This window comes from Peromyscus leucopus, chromosome 13 (genome assembly GCF_004664715.2).
Source record: "Peromyscus leucopus breed LL Stock chromosome 13, UCI_PerLeu_2.1, whole genome shotgun sequence".
Lineage (NCBI taxonomy): Eukaryota > Metazoa > Chordata > Mammalia > Rodentia > Cricetidae > Peromyscus > Peromyscus leucopus.
In genome coordinates this window covers 56597024-56622579 of record NC_051074.1, presented here as the reverse complement: position 1 = coordinate 56622579, position 25556 = coordinate 56597024, and the positions used below count along the sequence as shown (strand labels likewise).

Genomic DNA, 25556 nt, shown 5'->3' with positions numbered 1-25556 from the left:
CCAGATTTTAGAGAAGATTTTGGATTTTGGATTAGGAGTATTCATCAATAATAGCTATATAAATATCCCCAAATCAAAATATTAAAAGAGTTTTGGTCTCAATCATTTCAGATAATGGATATGCAACCTGTTTATTTAGGACCATAAGACAAACAAAACAAAATCTGAAATGAAGTTAGCAAAATGCCAACGTTTCCAACAACAGAAGCACCAAAATTATTTTTTATGTTATATAGCACTCCTTTATAAAATGTTTTCCACTAACACGATCTCATTTCATCTCCCCTCCACAAGGTTCTAACGTCACAACATCCGTTTGGACCGAGGGAGTTCTGAGGTAGTTAAAGGAAACGCCAGTGCACGCATCTTACAGGGGGGCGGGGGGTGAGGGAGGAGTCGTCCAAGGAGACACCGTTATAAATAGAGGAGGGAGGCTCTAAGTCTACTTGTCGTGACTTTAGAAAGATCGTAAATTAGACACGGAGGTGGATATTTACCTGGGGAACGCCCCACTGCCACTGCCCTGGTAAACACTGAGCTGGGGCCTAAAATGAGAACAACAAACACACACCTCGGTCACACACAGGTTAAAACCAGACATTGCCATGCAAAAGAATGAAGCTCAGTTTTCAAGGAATGTATAAAAGTTAACTCAAAATGGATTAGAGCTCTAAACACAAAAGCTAAAATAGTAAAATTCTTACAAGAATTAGACTACAAAGGTAGAAATCGTCATGACTTTGAATTAGGCAATGTTTTAAAAGTTATGCTTTAAAAATACTTATAACAACTGGGTGATGGTGGCACACGCCTTTAATCCCAGCACTTGAGAGGCAGAGGCAGGTGGATCTCTGGGAGTTTGAGGCCAGCCTGGTCTACAGAGTGAGTGCTAGGACAGCTAAGGCTACACAAAGAAACCCTGTCTAGAAAACCAACCAACCAACCAACCAACCAACCAACCAACCAACCAACCAACCAACCAACCAAACACCCCCAAGCCACATACCAAAGGAACAATACTAATGAGAGCTGGATAAACAGGACCTCATCAAAATTCCTAAAAATTTGACTGCTATGAAGAACTCCATCACTGAAGTAAAATTTAACCCACAAGATGTGAGAAAAAATATCTACAAATCATAATTATTATTATTTATTTATTTTTTTTTTGAGGTAGGGTTTCTCTGTGTAGTTTTGGTGCCTGTCCTAGATCTCACTCTGTAGACGAGGCTGGCCTGGAACTCACAGAGATTTGCCTGGCTCTGCCTCCCGAGTGCTGGGATTAAAGGCGTGTGCCACCACCACCCGGCTTACAAATCATAATTTGATAAGGAAATTTTATCAAGATTATTATTATGTGTAATACTGGTGGTTCGACACAGGGCCCCACAAGTCCTTTGCAATCACGAAACAGTCATACTCTAAGCCCCAAAGAATATACAAACCTGTTATGTATTTATTTTAAGCTATAGGAATAGGGAGTCCCTTTTGTGTTTATCAGCTTCTCAGAAAGGAGGCACTGGAAGAGATGCACAATGGGATGGGGTTTCTCCTCACTCAGATGCAGTGAGTCAGTTTGCATTTGTAAGAGTGCACAGGCAGAGAAAAGAAGGTTGTTATTCTCTAGAATTGGTTTACCACAGACTTGCTATACCCAACCTCTCCAGTTCGGAACGTTAACTTCAATTTGTTTGTTGGGACAAGATGTCTCGTCTATAATTCTATGAACATATGAGAGTTTTCCTCTTAGAGTAGTTTCAAGTGCGTATTACTTGTATAAAGTAAGACATTTCATTATGACACTTCCATACAGGCACAAAACATGCTTTGATCATAATCACCCTACACTCTCCTACTGTCCCATCCAATTTTTTTTCCTTCTTCTAACACACTTAGTAGTTTTTAAGCATATGAGATTAGATATGCTTTTTCTTTTACTTATTTTTGTGGGTCTGGATTACTTCACAACATGATGATCTTCTGTTCCATTTCATTTCCTGTAAATGACATAATTTCATTCTTCTTTAGAGAGTAGTAAAACTTGTATATATGTTGCTTTTCTTTATCTGTTGATTGACTCCTTGGTGGATTCCATACAACAGTGTGGCACAGCCAAGTCCTATGGTAGTTCTGACTTTAAGAGTTCCACCCTGCTTCTCATAGTGGTTACACTAATTTACAGCCTCATCAGCAGTGAATAAGGGTTCCTTTCCTCTACATCGTTTCCAGCATCACTTGTTGTTTTCTTGATGGTAGACATTCTGATTGTGATGAAATTAAATCTCATTGTAGTTTTGATTTGCATTTTTCTGATGCCTAAGTCTGAATCTTTTGTTTCAAATCTGTACTTTTTTTTTTTTTTAACCTGAAAAGTGTCGGTTTATCTCCACTGACCATTTATTGACCAGGTTGTTTGCTTTTTGTCATTTATAGTCTAAATATTAGTTTCCTGCTTGATTCATTTTTGGGGGGTGTGTTTAAACCTATTCTGTGTGTGGATATCCAGTTTTCTTTTCACTACTTATTAAAGAGGCTGTGTTTTTCCTGTGTCAAGACTCAGATGAATGTAGATGCTTGGGCTAATTTCTAGACCTCCTCAGTCTACTCCATTGGTCTGTGTGGTAATTTTATGGTCTTATAAAGTAAGGCAGTAGATGACTCTGCAGTGTTCCTTTTACTCAGGATTGCTTTGACCATTCTGAGTATTTCGATTTACATATAAGTTCTAGGATTTCCTTTTCTGTATCTGGGAAGAACGTTACTGGAAATTTAATGAGCATTACATTGAGTTTGCGAATCCTTTTTTGGTAATAGCTCTTTTAACAGTATTAGTTTTGCTGACTCATGAATGTTATGCAGTTGTTTCCTCTGCACTGAAACACTCCCTCCTGGAGGGAGAAGGAAGACTCCATGACTCAGGAAGCTCACTAAGTTATTACCAAGAGTCTCCTCTGAAAGATCACGTAAGCAGAAGAAAGTCACTGCAGAAGCGGAGTCTTTCTGATGGCGCCGCCTGCCAGCCCCCGGTCTAAGGCCTGCAGTCACAAAGCTGTGGTGTGCTGCCACCATCTTAGGCGGAACTTTACAGCGACCTAGTTCCTTTGGAGTCACCCAGGCTCCTGCTGGTAATCCTCTACCCATGCAAGTATGAGCAGCTCTGTTAAACTCACCAAGCCAGACTTGAGTAGAAAGGTTTCTCTGGTCTGTCTTCAGACCCACCCTACCTGGGGTTAAGAGATGTCTGTCCACTTCTTCACAAGAAAAGTCACACAACATGATTAGCACCTGCATAGGGATCTGACAGACATGAAGATGAGTTGGACAGGATCAAGTCCATGCTGTTGCAGTGGGTAAGACACACAACTGGAGCTGATCTGTCTGAGGGTGGAGCATCTGCAGAGGCAATCCCAGCAGGGGTTCCTTTCCTCAGGTGGGATGGGAAGGTGTGCCTCCTTGCTCTAGGGGCAGCAGCATAGTCCTGAGAAGATTTAGCTAAGGGTAGGTCATTCCTTTTTTCTTACATTTTTATTATTTAAAATAATGTTAAACCCACAAATCTTCTCCCCCTTACTACTCACCCAACTTTAAGTTCTTTTGTAAAAAAACAAAATCCCAATGCAACAACACCCCTAAAACCAAGAAAACAAAACTACACCCAAAGAGAAAAAAAATCACCAAACTGTAACCAAATAAACGTACTTTCCACCCCAAACATGTGTCGGTCCACTACTCCTGACCACGAGGTCTGATACACCACTGTTACTCACTCTACTGGAGAAAACTGACTTTCCCTCTCCCAGCAGTATAAGTGACAGTTCAGTTGTCAACCTTTATCCTCCTCACTAGGTTTTCATCCATTCATCATTTTCAATAAAAATAACAAAACATAATAAAACAGAAACGATCACGTTGAAGTTGGGCAGGACAAAGCAACAGAAGGAAAAGAGCCCAGGAACCCCGAGGCTCGTTTAGTTGCACACCCAGGAGGAGTCCCATGAAACCACTAAGCTGAAGCAGTAATACATACACAGAGGACGTGGTGCAGACCCGGGCAGGCCCTGTGCTTGCTGCTTCAGTCTCTGTGAGTTCATGTGAGCTTTGCTCATGTTGATTTAGAGAGTCCTGTTTTTTTGGTGTCCTCCATGCCCTCTGGCTCTTACACTTCCTGTCTCTTCTGCAAAATTCCCTGAGCTCTGAGGGGAGAGATTTGATGAAAATATCCCATTTAGGGCTGAGTGTTACAAGGTCTTTTACTCAAAGAGTAGGTCATTCTTAGGAGAAATTTCAGGGTGTCTACCTTCCTCCATGTGGTATGATGTGGCATGCGATCTTGGGGAATGGGGTCTGCTCTAAGTACATGGATGCTCCCCTTTAAACGGCCGAAGAAGCAGCGAATACAATGCAACCCCCCAGTGTAGCACGCATGGGATGGAGTCACAGGCAGACAGCAGGGCTCTTTGGTGGTGGGTGAATTTGCCCAAGTGGGGAGGAATTCTCAAGATTGTAAAGAAACATGGGAATGCCCTCTTCCGCACTACCCTCTGATGGCAGGAAACGTGTGACAAAGGAAGACGAGATGAGGTTTTGGCTTTCTACTGGTGTGATGAGAGGGAGAGGAGAGAAAATGAGCATGACTACAAATCAATCAGATCTCTGGTAAAGAGCCCATCCTGGGATCCCAAACTCAGAACTCCTGGGAAGAATCAGAGACCAAGGAGGAAAAGTGCAAAGGAGCAGTAAGGGAAAATACCCCGTGATCAAAGGGCATCCGGACCTGATACAGAGGAAGGGAAAATCCATGTTTCAGCACGAAGACGGGGACTTAGCGGCTCAGTACTTTGGACTATGGTAGTCAGTGAGTACATCTGAACTGAGTGGATTGTGAAAGAGCACCTCACGACTTAGCTTGTGTGGTTGTGGGACGAGGGGGTATGTGGGCTCGGTCTGAGTGCTGTGGAAGCAGAGACAAAGCCCACAGGAGGAGAGAGATGCATGGCAATCTCTCAGTAGTGCCCATGATTAGGATGTGGGATGGTGCACAGAGAGGTAGATGGCATAGTGTATCCCAGATAGGCTGCTTTACACACTTAAAAAATTGAATTTACTTATTGTGTATGGGTATTTTGCACGCATGTGGGAAATGCTATGAAAAGTAAAGAAAATACCTCTTGTTTAGGGTTTGGGTGGGGAGAAAAAGGCATATCTGCTAATGGTTAGTTTATTTTTTTAAAGGGAGTGGTTAAGTATTCTAAAATATTGGTATACTATAAATCAACTGTTTAGTATAAACTACTCAATCGTATACTTTTTTTTTTTTTTTTTTTTGGTTTTTCGAGACAGGGTTTCTCTGTGTAGCTTTGCGCCTTTCCTGGAACTCACTTGGTAGCCCAGGCTGGCCTCGAATTTACAGAGATCCGCCTGCCTCTGCCTCCCAAGTGCTGGGATTAAAGGCGTGCGCCACCACTGCCCGGCCAATCGTATACTTTTAACGACTGAGCAATATAGTATGCAAATTTTATCTAAATAAAGATAATGATTTTGTATTATCAAAGATGTTTTACTTTTATTCACTTTTATAAGGTCTTTATTACTGAAGGGGGAAGGGGGAGAGGGAGAGAGGGAAAAGGAGGGAGAGAGGACAGAGAGACAGAGTCAGAGGGGAGGGACTCAGACTATAACCCCACAGATCTGTTATCTAAACCAAATCACTGTACAGTGCTGACCCCTTGAACTTTCAAAGGATGATATCACTATATTATAATGATGACTAAGATAATTGAAACTGTTGAGATATGACATTTAAAAATGAAGGGTAAAAACCTCTGACTGCTCTGATAAAATCTTGAAATACAGTGATTAATATGTGCCTTTGTTAGACAAATGAAGGAATTAACTACAATGGAAACAGAATGACAGAGGTTAACGTCATAAATTATCTGGTATGAAGGACAGGATCTGAGGAAGCCATCAATCTTCACCTTTAATTTTGTAATTAGTGTCAAACATGAAGTCAGAATCAGAGTATAAAATTAAATGATAGTTTCTAAAATTACATATATGTCAATAATATTTATTGCTACAATTAATATTACTATATCAATAATTAATTAATAAAAATGCTAGACTCAGGATTCAAGCAAAATCCAACTTTCTTCTTTCTCACTTCTGATACTTTAAAAGCACTCTGCTGTTTTTCCTTGTGCCCGGGTTTGACAGAGAGCAAATTACTGGTTTGGAGTTTGGCAGATTCCAAATACCAGCGGTCTGGTATGGAACTTCACTAGACCCTTTGATGATATTCATCTTAGCAATTTCTGAGGAGGTCACATTCTTTTTGTACAGATTCTTAGCTGGGTTCATCCACATGTTCTTTTGGGAAGGGTTTCTTCTGTCAGGTTACACTTTGTTTTGAGGAAACATGAACCTTTGCTTTAACAGATTCCTACTACTGACTTCTTCCCTGGTTCTGCCAACAAGCTCTTTTGGTGATTCTAAGGAGTTCAAGACCCAAAGTGCCAACATCCTCACAGACTCAGCAGACGGGTTCTGAGTTCCCCAAGTCACTCTCGGAGGTCCTTACTTGGCTGAAGAGAAGTGGATATGCCACAGCACACTACAAATCTTCATTAGTCTCACACTCCTCTTACATGTGACTTAGGTGGGCAATGCACTAAGTTTCTGAAGCGGTTTCACAATACTTTGGCCAGTTGCTTTAACTGGTGTGGTACCTAATGATCTGTCTTTAGTCTTAGCTGAAACCCTATGATGGCTTAGAAAAAGCCATGCTACAAATATATTTTACATAAATGCCGTTAAGATACTTGGATTTTTCATAAGTGGAGAAAATATCTTAGTTTATTAGCATGGTAAAATTAAAAATAAAATTAATTAAAAATACAAAAACTAAGTCTAATAGTAGGGGGATGGAGAGATGGCTCGGTGGTTAAGAGCACTTCTAGAGGACCCAGGTTCTGCTTCCAGCACCTACACAGTGGCTCACAACTGTCTGTAACTGCAGTTCTAGAGCATCTAACTTCATCTTCTGGCCTCCAAGGGTGGTGCACATAAATCCACGCAAAGCCAGTCACACACATAGAATATAATTAAAAAAAAAATCTAATAGTAAAGGATTACAGAACATTAATACAACTACTTCTTTTTCTTTTCTTTTTTCTTTCTGTTTTTGTTTTTCAGACAGGATCTCATAGACCCAGAATGGCCTCCACTGTCTATACAGCCAAGAGAGATCTCCTGTCTCCACCTCCCACTTTCAATTTAGTTGGTGCCGAGGCTGGAACCAGGGCCTCATGCATGTTAGGACAACTCCACCTGTCTTTTCCTCTCTCTCCTTTGCTGTCCTTTTCTACCTTCCTCCCTCTGTTTCTCTTCCTTCTTTTCACACTGATGGAATAAAATCAAGGGCCTTACACATGCTAAGGAAGAATTCTATTACTGAATTTCATTCATAACCCTGCCACATTTCATATGGATGTATTTTAAAAGTTCAAAAAGAAAAACAGTAACAAAACCCAAAAGCTCTTCCACTACTCTAGAAATATTAAAATTTGATTTTATGTGCAAATGTTATAGATCCCAGGATGACAAAAAGTTTTTAAAGAAAGGCTAGAATAAATATTTTAAAATGTCCATGCAGGTCATAAGACCTCTGTTAGAATTATACAACCTTTGAAAGCAAAGGCAATCACAGATGTGACATAAATTAATACAGCTATATTTTAGTAATGCTTTATTTATAAAAATAGGTTGCTACCTGAATTTTGTCTAGAAGTCATTGTTTACGTTCCAAAAGTTAAATGGGACATTATACCACAGTTCTCATTCCTAATCTCCCACGAGAATTAAAAATGAGTGCTGGCTAACTAAAGGAGGCTACCGTAATAACTGATATATATTGAATACTTCAAAACATACTGTATTAAATGAAACAGTCACAAATTAAAAGTAACATTAAAAGCACAATGCCTGTACCTGGCTTTGTGAATTAACGCTAAAGATACACACACACACACACACACACACACACACACACACACACACATTTTTGGTGGGGCTGGGAATGGAGCCCAGGGCACTACAGATGCTATGAAAGCATTCTACCACTGTGCTACATCCCAGCCTATTAAAGGAGTTTTAGAATACATTTTAAACAGGAGAGAACTGAATTCATTACATTTGTGAAAGGAAGCAAATTCATCCTCTCTTAAGACTTAACTATCTTTCTCAAATTAGTCTTTGCATATAAAAGAAAGAAATGACATTTACCTGAAAAGGACTTAAAAGTATTGGACCTTTAAAAAAAAAAAACGTACTTAGGATCAAATTGTGTCCCTCCTACATGCTAAGCCACCTTGAGGGTGTATGTGCATGTGTGTTGTATGTGTGCACACATGTGGAGGCTACAGGCTGACTTGCTCTCCTTATTCTTTGAGACAGTGTCTCTCTCTATGGTCAGACTGGCTAGCAAGTGAGCTCAAAGATCTGTTGTCTCTGTCCCTGTGACACTGGGTGACAGTCACATGCCTAGGTCTTGAGCAGTAGGAGGTTTTTCCACTGAGCCATCTGCCCAGGTCCCTCAGCCTAGAGGTTCTAAGGAATGCAATGCCTACCTGGTAGTGATATGCAGGCTGCTGATAAACCGGCTGAGCTACCATCACAGGAGAACTAGATATGGATCGCGACTGTAGGAGGAAGCAAAGTTTACTTTAGGAAAAACTCTTTAAATTACAGTAAAATTTTATCTTGAATTATTACCTAAGATCAGTTAACTTTTGATTATTGATTAAAATGTTATTTTTTATTTCCTCTTATGGTATTATTACCAACTTTATTTAAATCTACTTACTAAAATAATCAATTTTCCTATGTGGCTTCATTTCCATAGTAACACTAAAACACCAGTAAAGTTTCTTTAAGTCTGAAACTTAATACCTCCAAAAGTTATGAAAATAGAGGTCTATTATTAAAAAAAAAAATGGCACCTGAACTAAGGGTCACAGCCTATTTACACTGCAGAAACCAGAAGTAAGTTGTATTTACAATAGCAGGTAACATCAAATGAATAATCATACGTTGATTTTTCCATTTCTTATAACCAGTATCTATTCCATTATTATATATTTAATTAAAATATTATTTATTGAAATACAGTGAAATCATGTTTAAGTAATTTAATATTTAAATGAGTTAATAATCCAAAAATTGTGATAGGTCTGCATGTGAGGAAAATAAATTATCTTTTGATTATTCAAAATGACAAAGTAAGCTCCCAAAGAGATTACTTAAGATCAGGTAATTAATAAAAAAGGTATATATTATTTCAATTAGAGGCAAAATAAACTGATGATAGTGATTAAAATTTAATTTCTAATTTGGGATGTAGTATAATATTATTTTGTTTAAATGCCCACAACCCCAAAGTCAAGAAAAATATCATGGTTTTATCAATTCAGACTTGATATGCTAATAAAATTATAGCACAGATAAGGCTAGAAAGTAATAGTACATTTTACTGTTATTAATGTTAGAGGAAAAAAACTGACCACCTCAGAAGATAGAGAAATGCATTTAAACAATTGCTTTTTTATAATGAAAATTATTAGCAAACATAACAGAGAATAACATAGGAGAATACTTTCAACCATAATTGATTTTGCCTCATAAGAACATCTGGCTACGTTAGGAGACATGCTTGACTGCCATAATTATGGCAGAGACTCACTTTACAATGCCCTGAAAAGAATTCTACAACAATGAAATATCTGGTCCCAAGTAGAAATCTTTGACTGCCAAGATTTCAAAACTCTGTTTCACAGTGTCTTCTCAAAATGAACGTTGGGGCCATTGAGTAAAGACCATGACTTAGAGCTTATCCTTAACAGGATGGGTTAGTGACCGAGTATGATGGATGTGACAGAGTCTGCTGCAGTGTTGGGGCAGTGGTTTAGGAGAGGTAAGGACGTAGGCTCTTGGGGCCATCTGGTGGAGATTACAGAGTACTAGATGTAAACAAGGTATCTACAAAAGTAGGTCCAAGTTCATCACACTAATTCTAAATTGACAAAATAATTATCATAGGAAAAAAACTGCAACATGCTTGGACTTGTGAACTGTGCTTTGTTTGTTTGTTTGTTTTTTGGAAAGAGGGTTTGTCTGTGTTGCCCTGACTGTCCTGGAACTTGCTCTAGGACTCAAACTCACAGAGATCCACCTGCCTCTGCTTGTAAGTACTGGGATTTACAAGCACTGGATTAAAGTCATGTACACCCCTCCCCCGGTGTGAACTGTGCTTTAAAGGGTGTCAAGAAGAATTGAAACTTGAGGACCTAAAGAAGCCAGAATTCACTAAATAGTATTCTCACATATATTGAAGATTCTAATTTGATGTTCAGCGTGTCACGTTAAGAAGAGAGTTTGGAAGTTGAAGATGAGTAAGTGCTGAAGTAGGTCTCTTGATGTTTTCCTGCTGGAATACCGGGGCACTTCAGGTACCAAGGTTGCCATCATAACCAGGACTATCAGAACTGACTGTTTACATTGCTTTTATCTCAACAGTGAGGATAAATATAAATTTCATATGAGATTGATATTACATAAAACAGTAAGATTTGTGGTAGTTTTTCTGTGGGTTAGATATCAAACCCACATATTTTAGCAGTCACTTTGATTTATATTTTGTGTGTGTGTGTGGTGTGCATTTGGGTGTGGAGGCCAGAAGTTGGTGTTGGGAGTCTCCTTGGACTGCTCTCCACTTTACTGAGGCAAGGTCTCTTGATGAACCAAAAGCTTGGTGATTCCAGCTTTTATGTAGCTTATGAAAGCCGGTACTCACACATTCAGGGCCAAGTACTTTATCTACTAAGCCATCTACCCAGTCCACAGATTCACCTGAAAAAGATTTATTTTTACTATCTTAGTTATGTGTATAGGAGTGTGCCTGTGTGTACAGATTAGTGTTAAGTCCCTGCAGAATTCAGAAAAAGGTATTGGATCTCCTGAAGGTGGAGTTACAGGAAGTAGTGAGCCATCCAACATAGGTGCTGGGAACCAAGCTCAGCTCCTCTGCAGAAGCAGTTCCTGCTCTTAACCGCTGAATCATTACCCCCACCCCATTTCACTTTTAAATGAACAATGCATAGTATAAGGGGACCACACTGTCAGAACTTAGCCTATTTTAAAACTAGTATAATAATTCTCATCATACTATTCAATGTACTTGCTTTATAAAATAAGTAACAACAATTAAGTTGTTTTAACTCTTGCATATCAGGAGCTTGTCTTTACTACAGTTGTCTACTAGGTAAATTCTGTTTACTGGATGAATGTTAATAAAAACTATATGAGCCTAAATGAATTGTCAAGCTCTAGACCTTAGTAAGCTCATGGAAATGGAAAACACTCGTCTTCTCCATGCCATGCGAATATTCTTAGGTGTGCACAGCCCTCTGTACCCTGTGTAGCATTGTTACCTTTTGTTTGGTGTTACTGATGAAATGTAAAAACAATTCCTTAAAATCAATTATTAACATGTAGAAAAAAATGGAAAAAAGATTATCTTAAGCCACCTAAATGCATGCATATCTCACTATATATAAAGTCCAACAGTGATCCCTCAATTTCTTTCTTTTCCCTGAAACAAGATTATATTATAGTGATATCATGTCAATATTGCATCATAGACACTGCCACTACAATAATCAAGAGAAAAAAAAGTAAAAATTCCCAGAAAGAAATCAAGGTATAAATGAAAGTTTGACAGAATTAGTGACACAATATTGACATACCAAATCAAAGGCATTAATTACTAGCCAACTGTCACAAACTATTAGGAAATAGCATATTTTTTTAAAAAAGGGTATCTTTCATAAGTGTAACAATAACTACAGAGTAGTAAGAATCAAGTAAACAAAATATATGTCCCTTTTTCTTATCAAAAAAGTAAGAAGTTTTGATGGGTGAAAACAAGCCTAACCTACCAAGGCATGCCCTCTTTTGCTCCAACCCTCTCTGTCCATATCCAACATAGAGCTACCAAAAAAGTTCGTCCACATGCCCAGATCCACGGCAAATCTATAAACAACATGAAATCTCAAACTAGTTTCTTCCCTCTAAAGCCCACAGTCCTGGAGAAATGTTTGCCAATGACATTACCTAGATGAGCTACAGGGCGGACAGTTAAAAAGAACAATAATAAACAATAAACAATAATAAACAATAAACAATAATAAATTCACCAAGGGATTCAAGTCTAAAGAAGACACAAAGAAACAGCTCAGTGAAATTAAGGAGAAAGAACTTAAGGAGAATAAACCTGAGCGATGGCCAAGAAAACACAAACATAAGGCTGATAGAAACAATGAAGACAGTCCAAGACTTCAGAATGGAATCCAATAAATAGAACATGAAGAGGACTCAAGCTGAAATGAAGATGGAATTGAAAAACCCAATAACCCAACTAGAAAACTCCAAAGGAGAGCCTTCTGAGCAGAATGAATCAAGCAGAAGATAGACTATCAGGACTCAAAGATAAAGTAGACGATCTATCTATACAAAATAAGGAATATAAAAATAATTAAAGAAATACAGGAAAGGAGCACACAGGAAATGTGGGATACCACAAAATGGCCAAACCTTAAAAATATAGGCATAGATGAGTGAAAGGAATCCTAAGTCAATGGCATGATCAGATCTTCAACAAGTTCACAGAAGAAAATTAGATACAAGAAGCCCACAAAACACCAAATAGACAAGAGCAGGAAAGAAAATTCCATGGCTCATCACAGTTAGAGCAGTGCTAGAATGTTGCACACTCCAACCTTACCAAGTCATCTCTTTAGCCCCAAAGACTTTAAAAAAAAATTTTTTTTTAAGACAAGGTCTCTTCATGTAGTCAAGACTAGTTATTTTTAAGGGCTGGCACACACTGGAAAAATTGGAGCTTGAAAAAAAGCATAAAAAGTTTACTTCTTTTCTTTTTGAAAGCTACAAGTCAACATGTAGTAAAAGACACATTATTTTATCAATGTGAAACTTGGAATCTAAGATATATTCTACCCTAGTGTTAAGAGGACCACAAACATTTTATAGTGATATATGGGCATGACCAATGAGTAAGACTACAAGTTTTCAGATCATAGAGCCCCCTTTGACTGAATGTATCTGCATTCTACATTTTCCTAATAAAATTCCCCTTCTCACATTATCCTTTTCTTAAGAAGGCATGTCTTACTCACTGTAGATGTGGCCATAATGCTTTCTTTGGAGTGTAAACACCACCCCGGCATGAATACACAATTCAAGAAGGCAATACCATGTAAAGTAGGAAGAAACAAAGCCAAAAGACTGTATAACAAAAATTAAAGGTAAAATAGTACCTTATTTCATTCAGGGAACAATCTTAAATTAGTAGATGGATTCATGGGATACATATTAATCTATCTGAGTTTAATAATAAAGTCAGAATATTCTTATAGTGTTCTGCTTAGTTGCTTAGTCAACTAATTTTGTTAACTTAGTTAACTAATCTGTTGAGCAGGCATTTTCAGTTATTAAAACAAAGCCAAATATACAGGTACAAAGTATTGATTAAGATATATTTATAGCAAATCTAGAACATGTAACATGCCTCTACTATTGAAACTTAGAATGAATTTCAAATATGAACGAATAAATCCATAATTTTTCAAAATCAATCTAAAGGTATATAAACAAATCTGAAAAACACTGTCCCAGAAGAGCTTACATACATACAAGATCTGGTTGTTCCAAACTGATTATAGGCAAATTAAAAATGTCTATGACTAGAGGAATATAAAACTGATAGTACACCAAAAATAGAATTTTATAAATTAGAATAAGTGAACAAATACATGAGGGCTATGAGAGCTTTACTACCTTTTTATGTGTACTGGTGTTTTTCCATGGCTGTCAAATCCCTTGGAACTGGAGTTACAGTTATGAGTTGCCATGTAGGTGTGGGGAATTGAACCCAGGTCTTCTAGAAGAGCAGCCAGTGCTCTTAACCACTGAGTAACCTCTCTAGCCTCTAAGGGTTAAAACAGTATTGTCTGCCAAGAGTCAATAGTTTAATTCTCAAAAATGTAATATAAAAGCCAGATTATTTACATAGTGTTTAAAAACTACCCAAGGAGTTCCTATATTGTTTACTGGAGTATGTATTTGTAGTAAGAGTAAACAAAATGAAGAAGGTATTCTGAAGAAAGGATAAAAGGCATGGAAATAAGGACACTACCTGAATTTTCCGTATTTTATTTCTTCTTTCAAAAGATCTTAAATTAATATGGAAAAGTATAATTATTTGTTAAATTTTGGAAGTAGGGATGTGGCTATATTTGTATTTGTTTGTTCATTTCAGAATCATGGCCAGTAAGATGGCTCAAAGGATATGGGCTCCCAGGGCCAATATGATGGAATAAGAGAACTAATTCCTGAAAATTGTACTTTGACCTCCACATTCATTGGTTGACACAGACAAAAATAAATAAATGCAAAATTAATCAAATACATAAGGATAAAACAAATCTTAAAACATTTGGTAGTAACTCTTCTAAAATGAAAATTACTTACAGGCCAAGATGGTGGGACAGAAGTTACTTCTGGAGTATGAAAATAAGCAACGCCATTATGGTAAGTGTAAGGATATCCAGTTGAAGTGGTTAGATACATTGTTCCAGCAGCAGGCATTATACTGGAACCTAAAACAAAGAATAAGTGAAAAATGAAAGTTTAATTTTATAAATATGTAATTTATGATCATATTTCAGAAAAATATTTTAAGATTTCTATATAGCTACAGTAAAAAGTATTTAAAAGTCTATGTATTACACTATCTTTGAAAAATCCATTTTTAGACTTACTACCTCAGAGCTTTTATTAGATTATTAGGGATTAAGGAATAAACAAGGTAAATAAATATTAAAATCTTCCAATTCAGATTCTAATATCAGTTTAATGAAACAATTTAATTATTAGTTAACTAAGTTATTATTTTTATAAGTATAAATTATATTGAGAACTTGAAAACTACAGACCCTATAGTAAAGTTCCTAAGATCTTGATTGGACCTATTTGTAAAAGTTCAAAGATGATGGAGACAGTGAAGCTGGAGAAGATTCTAGTTTCCTAAAGGCACTTGGATCCATTTTAGCAATTCTTTGGGTTTAATATCAGCAGCATTGTTTCATGTTAGGACTCTCTTTCGGCTCTACTTTCCCTTTGGTTATAACTTCTGCTATTATAACCATGACTATACTCCTTGATGCAGTTAGTCTAGGATCCCCACCCGTTTGTTTTTCTAGTTCAGGATTTACACAACACACGCACGCACGCACGCACGCACGCACGCTCTCTCATATTGTCATATGGCCAGTGTAGCCAATTGGTGAATACCAGGTTCAGTGAGACACTTTTGCCTCAAAAATAAGGTGGAGAGCATTAGGAGAGTATATTCTAGGTCAACTTCTAACTTCCACACACAAGCACCTGTGCACACATGCAAATATAAACATATACATACTATATACACAGTATGTATATCATATGACCTAATTACACTATTTACCCACTGACTACTACTCCTCCTTTTTGGTTTTTCGAGACAGGGTTTCTCTGTGTAGCTTTGCGCCTTTCCTGGAATTCACTTGGTAGTCGAGGCTGGCCTCGAACTCACAGAGATCCGCCTGCCTCTGCCTCCCGAGTGCTGGGATTAAAGGCATGTGCCACCACTGCCCAGCATGCCAGTGCTTCTTAACTTTAACGTACACAAGAACTGCCTGGCCTACTTAAATACCAACTCTAGGTACCCATCTCCATAGACTTTGATTTAGTAAGCCTAAAATAAGGACCATAAATTTGCATTTTGAACTCACATTTGAACCGACACTTTCTGCTTAAGTGGCACTGTTTTGGCTTTTATGTTTCCGTGGTATTTGATCTAGTGTTGTTCCTATTTAGTTCTAATTCACATGTACATATGCACATATTTAATGTGTGTGTGTATAGGTCAGAAGATCAACTGTTTTTCACCTTCTATCATTTGAACTCAAGGGACTGACAGTCAAACCAGGTGGCCAGGACCTTATTCACTAAAGCTATCTAGTTAGTCCTATTTTAGTGTTTTTCAAAAACCACCGTTGAAAATTTATTTGTATCCCCCTTCATCTCCTTCGGTTGTCTTATTGCGCTAGCTGAGTCTGCAATTACTATACTGGAATAGGTATGGAAAAAGTGGACATCCTTTTGAGTTTCTCTCTGTTTAGGTTCATGTTGGCTGTGGGCTTGCTATAAATTACCTTTGTTATGCTGAGGTATTAGGTCCCTTGTATCCTGAGTCTCTTCAGAATTTTTATCATGAAGGGATGTTGAATTTTGTCAAAGGCCTTTTTTGCACCTAATGAGATGATGTGGTTTTTGTCTTTCAGTCTATTTATATGGTGGATTACATTTATTGATTCACATATGTTGAACCATCCCTGTATCTCTGGGATGAAGATTACTTTATTATGATGGATAACCTTTTTGATGTGTTCTTGAATTCCGTTTGCAAGTATTTTATTGAGTTTTTTGTATCTATGTTTATTACGGATACTGGTCTGTAATCTCTCTCTTTTTTTTTTTGGTTGGGTCTCTGTGTGGTTTAGGTATCAGGGCAACTGTGGCCTTGGAAAAAGAATCAGGAAATGGTCCTTTAGTTTCTACTTTGTGGAGTAATTTAAAGAGTAATGGTATTAGTTATTCTTTGAAGGTCTGATAAAATTATGTACTACATTCATCTGGACCTGGCCTTGTCTTTTTTGGTTGGGAGATTTTAAATTACTGATTTGATTTTACTAGGGATTATGAGTCTGTTTAAACTTTTTATTTCATCTTGATTTAATTTTAGTGGCTATCTATATAAAGAAATTCATCATATAAAATCATGGACATTTATCATAAGTATATATAGTTAATATACAATTCAAGAGGTTTTTAAGTTTATCTGTTAAGTAAATCAATACATTTTTAATGCATAGTATAAGATGACATTGAGTTAGGAATGGTATAAAGCAAAGAAATTTAAAAACTAGACATGACATATTCTCCATCTTTTAGAAGTTTGGTTCTGATATATGATAGTCATTACATAATTACACAATTAATTAGTTAAATAAATCATTTTTTGATATTTAATTTTTTTTTGAGACAGGGTTTCTCTGTGTTGTTTTGGTGCCTGTCCTGGATCTCGCTCTGTAGACCAGGCTGTCCTAGACCTCACAGAGATCTACCTGGCTCTGCCTCCTGAGTGCTGGGATTAAAGGTGTGTGCCACTGCCGACTGGCTGATATTTAAAAATTTTAAACTATGTATATATCCCTGTGGGGGTATCTGTGCGTGGTATGTGCTCCAGTGCAGTGTCCATGAAGGCTAGCGGCATTGGGTCTTTCTGGACATGGAGTTCCAGTCACCTGATGTGGGTGCTGAGAACCAAACTTGTGTCCTCAGAGCGGTGCGCCTGACTGCAGAGCCATCTCTCTAGGGCCCTTCATAAACGTTTTAACAAACACATGAAAAACCAGTAGAGAGCAGAATGTTAGGTAGTATAGGGCACTATATTGAATGTTTACATTATTTTACATGCAAATATGAGAACTTAATCTTCCTCTTCAATCTGTGGGGCATCTGTGAAGAATGATATATAAGCTGGGCTTCAAAGACAGAATGAGGTGTTAAAAAGAGCACTCGAGGTAAAGAAAACAGTGGTATGTATATCATAGAGTCTTGAGAAGTATGCCATGGTCTTGCTTCGAGAAGGCTTTTGGCACTGGCCCAAAAAGATAGGGGAATAGTTAAAAATAAGCTGAAGACAAAATGATGTAAGCCGATGTGTACTTTTTAAATATTGCTTTGGTTGTTTTCTGAATGATGAAGCAGCAGCAGCAGCAGCAGGCTGCATGGGGAAGTACCCACAGGAGAGTTCCCAGCAATGAAGGCAAGGAGACTGGAATGTGGAGAATGTAAGGCTGCTAATGAAAGAAAAAAGAAATGACATATTTGAGAAAAAACTAATATGAATCTCTTATAATTGTGGAAATAAATTTTAATATTTATTTTTATTTGCAGAGAAAATAAAAATACTTTTGGAGTCTAGAAGTCTTGGAATGAAGGCTAATGCCACCATTTGGCAAGTTAATCATGTACTTCTCACATTAAATTATGGGGTGTTATACCAAGAGACAAGGTATAGGCTGAACATGGTGATGGTCTCATAGAGGCAGTTTAATTCAAACAATTGTTATTTTTGGAAAAAGTTTATCTTCAAATAAGCAAACAATCAATACTAAGAAACAGAATATAATTTATCCATGGAGATTTAACATTGGCTCTTTTGCTCATTAATTCTGAATAAACTATTTGTAAATTTGAAAGCAATCAGTAGACAATGGACCAAAGAACTGTTGATACATTTATTATAGCTAAACTCCCCCCCCCCCCCCCGAGACAGGGTTTCTCTGCGTAGCTTTGCGCCTTTCCTGGCGCTCACTTGGTAGCCCAGGCTGGCCTCGAACTCAGAGATCTGCCTGGCTCTGCCTCCTGAGTACTGGGACTAAAGGCGTGCGCCACCACCGCCCGGCATAGCTAAACTCTTACAATAAACAATATTCTGAAAAATTTCAGAATCCTGCTATATTTAGTACAATCATCTCTCTGTCTCTCTGTGTGTGTGTCTGAATACTTATAAACTTGCATGTAGAGGTCAAAGTTTGATGTCAAGTATCTTCTTCAATCACTTTCCATTTTATTTTTAGTGATGGAACCTTTCACAAACACGGAGGTCAATGGTTTAACTAGACGGCTGGCAAGCAAGCCCCCGGATCTTCTGGTATCTGCCTCCCCAGCTCTGGGATTACAGGCACATGTTGCTGTGCTTTGCTTTTTTACATGGTTTAGAAGGGATCCAATTCAAGTTCTTATTCTTGTGCAAGCACTTTACTAAGACATCTTTGCCTAAGTTAATAAATGCTGAGCCAAAGATAAACTGTTTGTTAACTGCTGTCAACAGAACACTTCAGTGATAGAATAACAGCCTAATGTTTCATCATCCCAGTAGACATACAATATGGCTAAGGAAAAATGCAACCAAGTAACAATGTTTTGTAAACATTTTCTTTAACAAACTACAGAAGTGCTTAATATAAAAAGTTGAAAGTAGGAAAAAAAGATTCAAAGAATTACAAAAATTTGAGGAAGGCATACATAAAAGTTAGTTATCTAATCCCAAAGATTTAGTGATTGCTTTCTCGGATACTTAGGACATATGAGGTTTGATTAAAGAACTTATTCAGTTATTTTTTGTTATTAGTTATGTATTTTTACTTTAACCATACTTTGGTTAATTTAAAATACTTCTATAATCATGAATACTTTTAATTAGAATTCTAAATTTCTTTAGCTCTTTTAAGTGATATTTTCGTTATAATTGTTTCCTTTGAATTTATGTCCAAGGGTGAAATATCTGTGTCTATATTGCTTTTCTATTTATAACAGCAAGGAAAGGGAATCTACCTAGAAGTCCATCACCAGATGAATGGATAATGGAAATGTGGTACATATACACAGAAGAACTTCATTCAGCAGTAAAAAATTGAAATTATAAAAATTTCAGGAAAAGGAATGAATCTGTAATGTACTATCCTAAGTTAGATAAACCAGACTCAGAAAGACAAATAATGGTATCCTCTCTCTTATGCTTAGCCCAGGTGTAAATGGTTAGATGTGTGTGTGTGTGTGTGTGTGTGTGTGTGTGTGTGTGTGTGTTCATATAAACAGAAAGAGGCCTGTGAGAGGGGAAAACGCGGTGGTGAGGGCTGAGGAACAGGAAGCCACGATATGACAATAGATAAAAAGCTACTTGGAGTAGAAGGATGGAGGGAAGGCAGGGAGATGTGGGAGAAACAGGCTTCAGAGGAGGATCAACAAAACAAAGAATGTTTGAAAATGCTACCATAGAGAGCAGTGGTTCTCAACCTTCCTAATGCTTGACCCTTTAATACAGTTCCTTGTATTGTGGTGACCTCCACCATAAAATTATTTTCACTGCTACTTCATAACTGTAATTTTGCTACTGTTATGAAGTATAATGCAAATATCTGCTATATAGAATATCTGAGACCCATGAAAGGGTCATTTGGCCCCCCAATGGGGTTGCAACACACAGGTTGAGAACCACTGACATAGACAATTATTACCTAAAATATATAAAGAACAATCACAACAAAAAAACTGGACACCAAGAAAACACCCAACTAAAAATGGGGTACAGAACTAAAAAGAATTCTCAGTAGAGGAATCTCAAATGGGCTGAGAAATACTTAAATGTTTAACATCCTTAGCCATTAGAAAAATACAAATCAAAACTACTTTGAGATTTCATTTTACAGCCATCAGAATGGCTAAGATAAATAAATGACAGCTCATTCTGTGAGAACTGTGAAGTAAGGACTTCTTCCATTGCTAGTGGGAATGTAAACCTGGTACAAGAAATCAGTGTGGTGATTCCTCAGGAAGCTGGGAATAGATCTATCTCAAGATCCAGCTGTACCACTCTTGGGCATATACTCAAAGGACTCTACCTCCCACTACCTCTCAACTACATTCATAGCAGCTTTATTTGTTAAAGCCAGAACCTGCAAACAGCCTAGTTGTCCACCAACATATGAATGGACAAAGAAAATGTGGCACATTTACACAATGGAAAATTATCCGGCTGTTAAAAAAGTCATGAAAGTTGCAGGTAAATGGATGAAGCTAGAAAAAAATCATCCTGAGTGAGCTAAGTGAGGTAACCCAAACCCCAGAGGACATAGTATGCTTTCTCTTGCTTGCAGATGTTAGCTTTTAAGACTTTAAATAAACATGTTACAATCTGTATAAACATGGAGCGCAGGTTTAGAGTAAGGGACGAGGTGAAAAGAGGAGGATTCCCTAGGAAGATAGAATATATAGTTATGGAGAGATGGGGGTGTAGGGAGAGACTGAAATGGGAAGATTAAAAGAAGACGGGGAGGGAAGATTGGGGTAAAGAAGATAAAATGGAGAGGGACAAGTAACATTAAGGGCCATTTGAGGGGTCATATGGAGATCTACTACAGCAGAAGCTTCTTAAAATATATTCATTTATCAAAGAAGTCTAAATGAAGTCACCAAGTAATGAGGGAGAGGATTATATCCCAACTAGAGACCTCTAGTCACTAAGTAAAGTCTACATGGCCAAGAATGTGTTATGTCTGAGTTGTTGACCGAAGGGGCTCAAGTAGAAATCTTCAAACAACTCAGGCTATTGCCGAGACTATTGTTTGCTCTCCACAAACTGATGGTAAGTGTTCAATACAACACTGAACTATCTTATTGAATACAGAAAAGTTGAGCTGGTGCTACCCACAGCCTTCACTCCTATTGACTAGTGTTTGAGGTACTGAAAAGCACTCTGCATGTCTACAAACCCTGAAGCCTACCAGTTAGCTGCCTGCAAGATACCTGTGCAAGAGTGGAACCAACGTGAGAGTCTCCACTATCTCAGTGGACTTCAGCCCCATCCCACAAGATGGAACCCATGACTGACACGGTTGGGGTGGTGACCAGATAGGCTAAAGAAGCACAGCAATAAGATGACTCCTAATGACATTCTCCTATACCTACAGATCAGTGCCTTGCTCAGTCATCATCAGAGAAGGTGATCATCCCTCCTGCAGGAGATGGGAACTAATACAGAGACCCATGACAGGACGATGTACAGACAGAGAGTGACAGACTTTGGAAACACTTTTGGAATATCTTAAATGGGGTATCTTCATCAACTCTCCCTCCCCTCCATCAGGACTCAAGGAGCTATGTAGAATAGGAGGTGGAGATGCGGGGTGGCTAGGGGGTGGGAGGAGGGAGGAGGGGGGATCTGTGGATCGTATGTGGAATGAGTAGAAAATTTCTTAATGAAGAAAAATGAGGTGGAAAGATTCCAAGAGCCAGGTGGGATGAACTGACAGCAAGGAAACAGTGTTGGACACAACAGGACTGGCCCCACACAAACGCAGACAGTGGTAGCATGCACAGGGCCTGCACAGGCTCAAGCCAGACCAGGTCCCAGCGTTAAGGTGAGCAAGTGGACATGAGCTCCCATCCCTAACCAAGAAGCTCTCTGCAGTTGACAACTGCTTACAAAGGCAAACTGTTTTCCCCAATGGAGTTTCACTGGGTATACAATCCACACTTAAGAGGAGGCTCCATGCCCAGCAGTAGGTAGCCAACACAAAATGAATTTAACAGTATTTTTGTAGATTTTTTTGACCCCAATATTGTTTTATTTGGACAATTTTTAAAAAATCTTATTTATCTTTTACTTGTATATTCTGCTTTCTGACTCTGTTTTTATGGGTTTTGTTTTTGTGTTTCTGGTGCTTTTTCACTTTTTAAAAAATTATTTATTTTTTATTTGCCTGTTTGTCTTCTAAAGAGAGAGAAGGAAAGAAGGGGTGGAGTTGGATGGGTGGGGAAGACCTGGGGGAGGGTAAACCACGATCAGAATATATTGTATGAATTTTCAATAAAAAGAAAACGCTATTATGAAACAGTACTTTTTATGCTAATTAAAAAGAAAGTATTTTTCATTTAAACCACCATTATATAGAATATAATATTGTTCATGCATATTTCCCCTATACCTCAAACTAAGATATTTTAATTTTTAAAAAATAATTATATAGCTACCAATTTTGCTAAAATACCTTACATAAAGAAACAAGGTTATTTTAATAAAAGGTCTAGAAGAGTAATATTTCACAAAACCATGTAAAACATTAAAAAATACATTAGTTCTCAATACATACGAGGAATCCCTACTTGTTGTTTTCTTATTGCTGGACCAATGTTCAGTTTCTTATCCTTATAATTAAGTTTTTCAGCCTAAAATAAAGGAAAAAGCCCATCACCATGATTTGTAAAATCATTTGACACCATGCTTTATAAAATCAGTGAAGAAAAACCGCTATGAAACAGCAGACATTGTGTGACATTTTTTTTTCTTTTTTCTTTTTTTAAATACAAGGTCTCATGAACCCCAGGCTGTCCTCAAATTTGATACATCATCATATGACTTTGAACTTCTGATCCTTTTGCCTTTACCTCTTAAGTGCTTTGATTACAGGCATGTGCCACATTGCCTGGCTTATGTAGTATTGGGAATCAAGTATGCCTCAAAAGATGGTCTGGGTTCAAATAACTATCTTTATCTTAGTTCTACTGCTATGAATCTAGGTGATGTAGTAACCATCATCATTAGTTACTGATTATATATTTGCAACTTAGATATTCTCTAAAATTTATTTGCAATTTCCAAACCACTATTTGTAGTTATTTTAAGATCATTTGTGGACATGTACAGAAAATGTGAGTAGTCCAACACAAAAGAATCCAGTTAAGATCAAAGTGATGTTTTTTCTTCCTCTAGCTATCATATTCTTACCAAGTGTCCTTTTTAGATATGCTTTTCACATTATGTGAAATAAATAAAATGGCTCACAGGTACTAAAAGTACTAGCTAATGTTCCTAAGCACATGAAGGTTGTCATATATTTTATGGAGAAATGTATTGTTATGCTGAATTCAGGTATTATAGTCCCATTGGCTATGAACACAGTGTTAATGATTAACAATTATTAAATATGTTGTTTATTATGGCTTCAATATGAAGTATCCACTCCCTTCCCAAAAAAGTTCATATGTTGAATACTTTGTCTCAACTGATAGATTCAACCATAGGAGGTGATCAGATGGTAAGGGATCGGATTTAACAGATTACTGCTGCTGGGTTAATAATCTGATACCATTATTGGGAGATGACTTAGCTGGAGGAAGTAAGTCTTGGTATGAATATTCTTGAGAACTATAGCTCATCATAGATCTCTTCCTAAGCTAGTCTCTGCTTCCCGGACATTCACTGTCCTAGGCCCACAGCAATAGACTCAGCCAGCCATGCCTGAAACTGAGACCATCTTTCCAGTCTCTCTCAGATCTTTGTGACAAGCAATAAAAAGTTTTGATAACACAATTTCTTTAAATAGCAACACATGAAACCAGGTTCTATGTTGATGTACTGGTGGCAATATTGTGACTAAAGGTCTTTTGGAACCTTATCTTGTATTGTATACAGTATCCACTTATCCAGTTACATGGTGACTTCATAGGATAAAAGTGGATAAGATCTGACTGTGTATTATCTTATAATACATAATTTAACTATCTTTTTCTAAAAAGGTTAAATGTTATACTTGCCATAAGTTAAAAGATATCAAAATGAACTATAGGCCACAGACATTTTATATTAAAGAATGTTACTGGTTTATCTAGTTTTTCATAGGAAGGAAATAATACCAGGTAATCTTATTCTAAAAATCTACATTTGTAGTGTTTCTTAAGAATTATATAAAACCATTTACATATCACAGAGATACATTCTTAAATTACTAGTTTAAGTAAATAAAATAAAATATATTATAACTTAACAATCATCCTCATGAAATGACTTGGAATGTCTTGTTCTTCAGACTGTTTCTTAGAGGCCAATGGCAATCTTAAGATACCTATAAACACACACATGTACATACATGTATGTATATATACATATATGTAGATCACCAGCTTATCCTCTACCATTATATTATCATAAGAAATTAGTTCCAAAGAAAGAAGTTGCAAATCAGAAGTTAACTACAGTGAAAGATCTTACCTCTTGTAAGATTTTTTGTGCATCTTCTTGAGTTTCAAAAGTGATGAAACCATACCTAAGTAAATGCATTAAATTATTAACATTTTCTTAGAATATTACATTAAATTTTATCTTGCAGTTCTGGCGATTGAATGTAGGGCCTGTAAGTTTTTTTAAACCACTGAGCTATAAGCCTAAACCTGTAATGACAATTTTACTTTGTAAGTATTGCCACTGTAGGTATGCTGCCTCAGTGTGGGAACCATGGATTAATACTGTCATCCTTGCTTGTCAAAGTGACAGGGAGGAATCTTCAAACAGTGTGAGCATTTTGATGCATTCATGTTCTGCCTTAAAGATTGGGATGCAACAGATTTCAGAATAGGGCCATCATCTTTGGCGCCTTTTTCTTTCCCCCACTCCACGTTGTGGATGAAACCCAAGGTTTTGTGCACCAAGGCAAGTGCTTTGAATAAAAATGAATACATTTTTAGCCCTGTAATTTCCTTAAAAACAAGCAAATAAAAAACCCACCCACCCACCCACCCAACCAACCTTATAAAAATAACATGTTTGTTTGCCTTAGAAGAATCAGAGTAGAAAAATGTTAACAATAAAAGTTTCAATACAAAATTTCTTATATTTGTATAGGTCTTTACAAATCTATCATATAATTATTATTGTTACACATAAACTAGTAATATAACTATTAGTATATTTCGCAAACAGCAATAAAAATACAACCTAAATTTTTTTTGTATCTGATTTTTACATGCAAATAATC

At 37.2% G+C, this 25556-nt stretch overlaps 1 protein-coding gene across 7 annotated transcripts in view; it reads right to left on the bottom strand.

The window, feature by feature from the left end:
* The window catches only part of Boll (boule homolog, RNA binding protein), a 92488-nt gene that overhangs the window by 49234 nt on the left and 17698 nt on the right, over window positions 1-25556 (bottom strand). For 5 of the 7 annotated variants that reach the window (XR_005092676.1, XR_005092677.1, XM_028886203.2 and 2 more), the window contains exons 4-8: window positions 24794-24848; window positions 22896-22971; window positions 14605-14732; window positions 8628-8699; window positions 498-545 (exon numbers count right to left, since the gene is read on the bottom strand). Coding sequence is in view for 5 of the 7 variants with exons in the window: in XM_028886203.2 (XP_028742036.1) it covers window positions 498-545; window positions 8628-8699; window positions 14605-14732; window positions 22896-22971; window positions 24794-24848 (379 nt within the window). In the remaining 2 variants the exon portion in view is untranslated. The remainder of the gene's footprint in view (window positions 1-497; window positions 546-8627; window positions 8700-14604; window positions 14733-22895; window positions 22972-24793; window positions 24849-25556) is intronic. The other 2 variants (XM_037210407.1, XM_037210406.1) reach the window with 2 other exon arrangements.